Source organism: Asparagus officinalis, unplaced genomic scaffold, assembly GCF_001876935.1.
Source record: "Asparagus officinalis unplaced genomic scaffold, Aspof.V1 AsparagusV1_Un879, whole genome shotgun sequence".
NCBI lineage: Eukaryota > Viridiplantae > Streptophyta > Magnoliopsida > Asparagales > Asparagaceae > Asparagus > Asparagus officinalis.
Genome location: NW_017973138.1, coordinates 35,696 through 37,988, shown reverse-complemented (window position 1 = coordinate 37,988; position 2,293 = coordinate 35,696). Strand labels below are relative to the sequence as shown.

Here is a 2,293-nt window from a genome sequence, read left to right as displayed (position 1 = left end):
GCTCATAGCTTCCAGGAATACTTCAGCTATTAGAAAGTTGAAAAAGGAACTGTCATCCGAATTTGAGATGAAGGATCTTGGAGAAGCAAAGAAGATATTGGGTATGGAGATTGAGAGAGACAGGGTGAAGGGGATGTTGAAGTTGACACAGAGGAGTTACTTGCAGAAGATGCTGAAGAAATTCAGTTATGATGGCAATGCCAAAGCGGTGAGTACTCCATTAGCTCCCCACTTTAAGCTATCAGCTAAGATGTCACCTGTTTCAGTTGAGGACCGTGAATACATGTCCAAAGTTCCATATGCCAATGCTGTGGGTAGCTTGATGTATGCGATGGTGTGTACAAGGCCAGATTTATCACAGGCCGTGAGCATGGTATCCAGGTACATGCACGACCTCGGGAAGGGTCATTGGGAGGCCGTGAAGTGGATTCTACGGTATATCAAAGGTACCGTGGATGTTGGTTTTTCTATACAGTTTAAAACAGAAGCAAGATTTTCAAGCAAAATCATAGCAAAGATCATGCAGGATATAAATGAAGGATATAAATGATATCTATTTCCTTTGGTATCTATTTCCTGCTTGAAGTGGATGAATGAAGGATATAAATGATATTTAATGCTTTATCATACTAAAAAACAATCTCAGTCATGTAGTGAGGTAAGAAGCATAAGATGGTAGTGAATTCACCATAGGTTGGTCCTCTATAATCTTTTTGACTTCAATGAGCTTTATGTTGGTGGATTCAGAGTGAACAACACGCCTACCTGCAGTAAATCAAAGTTACTCATAAATATTAAGGTGCCTTAGATCCCTAGTGATATATTTTTCTGAAAACAATTTGTATATTCCCACAATCAGTAGATTGAAGTGGCCGTGTGATCACCCAATTTCCATATAAAGTGATCTCTAATTTCAGGAAAATTTCAGGAAAATTTTAGGAAAATGTGATGAAGATTCATTTAAAGCAAAGAACATTAACAATTGATAAATCAAGATTCAAGACTAATTGGAAATATTGTTTTAACTCTTACCAACTTCTAGAACTGTTATACAAAGAAACAGTAAGAATAAATTGCATGAAACTTAAGTAATCTTACAAGAAATGGGCAAATAAAGGATGTTAACTTTGAACTCTCTAGGGGTTAGGTCAAAGCTACCTATGCCTCATAATATTGTTCTCTTGTAGCTAAAGAAAGTATGATGCTTAAATATATTAACTTTGTGAAATAATTCTGCTAGCAGGTATTGATTAGTTAATAAATTATGATCGCCTAAATTGAGGCTTCATAGTTAGGATGAACGTCCAATCTCTTGCTGCCTGAGCTTTTCAGGTCAAGGCTATCTATGCCTCACAATATCGTTCTACTGTAGCTAAAGAAAGTGTGATGCTTAAATATATTAACTTCATAAAATAATTCCACAAGCAGGTATTGATTAGTTAATAAATTATGATCTCCTAAAATCAGGTTTCATAGTTAGGATGAATACCCAATCTCTTGCTGCCTGAGCTTTTCAGGTATCCATCCTGAGCTATCTTGTCGATCAATTTTCGAACAGTATTCTGTTTAGCCTCTCCATCTAGCTTAGTCTGAAGTTTTGCTACTGTCATATAATCCATTGGAAGAGCATAATACAGAGCCTGAACCGAAGGCAAAAGCAATTTTTAAAATAATAATAATAATATAAGGTAAGGAGAAGGCTCAATAGTGTTGCTTTATTTGTAACATTGCATGGCAAATAAAATAAGAATAATAGCTTACCTTCGTGTACATGAAATCAATATCAGGACTTTTGTTAATTTTCTCAGTTTGCCTGACATCTTGCAAAAATACTACTATACAATCGTATACAGAGAGGGAGAAAAAAATCCCCAATGAAGTGTGTATGTACTACAACTGCAAGTGAGTAAGAATGAAAGAGGGAGACAAATACGCACTACTACGTGACTGAGAAATCTCGTATCCTTTCATAGTTCTGCATATATAATTAGAATTACTAAAATTGAGCACAAATCTATTACTATTAGACATATATATAATCTTCATCCAAAACCTTCAGTAGCACAACCCATGACACAAACATTTCACAAGACAACCATGACACCACAAGAACATCATCCTTCCTAACTAAATCACCAAAAACCATTACAAGAGCAAACCCAGCCCATCACGAAAATGATCCTTACTAACCATGACACAACAAGAACATCATCTCTGATGACAAACTCGCTCCCATAAACCTTAGAAATTAAATTCATAGCTTCATGACAATTTGTAGACACCTCGTCAACTC

The 2,293-nt window shown here is 35.8% G+C and overlaps 1 protein-coding gene across 1 annotated transcript; it reads right to left on the bottom strand.

Moving 5' to 3' along the window:
- Positions 1–536: 536 nt before the first annotated feature.
- Positions 537–1,910, bottom strand: LOC109828238 (meiosis-specific protein PAIR2-like). Its single transcript, XM_020395268.1, has 3 exons — positions 1,762–1,910; positions 1,490–1,640; positions 537–765 (listed from the first exon to the last, which is right to left on the bottom strand). Exons 1-3 carry the CDS (start codon positions 1,771–1,773, stop codon positions 647–649), a joined length of 282 nt encoding a protein of 93 aa, XP_020250857.1. The 5' UTR covers positions 1,774–1,910; the 3' UTR covers positions 537–646.
- Between the last annotated feature and the right edge of the window lie 383 nt (positions 1,911–2,293).

Excerpts from the sequence above, each read along its gene's own strand:
- LOC109828238 (XM_020395268.1), bottom strand. Across the intron at positions 766-1,489 it reads CTCAGGCAGCAAGAGATTGG|GTAGGCGTGTTGTTCACTCT; the intron begins GTATTCATCCTA and ends GATTTACTGCAG.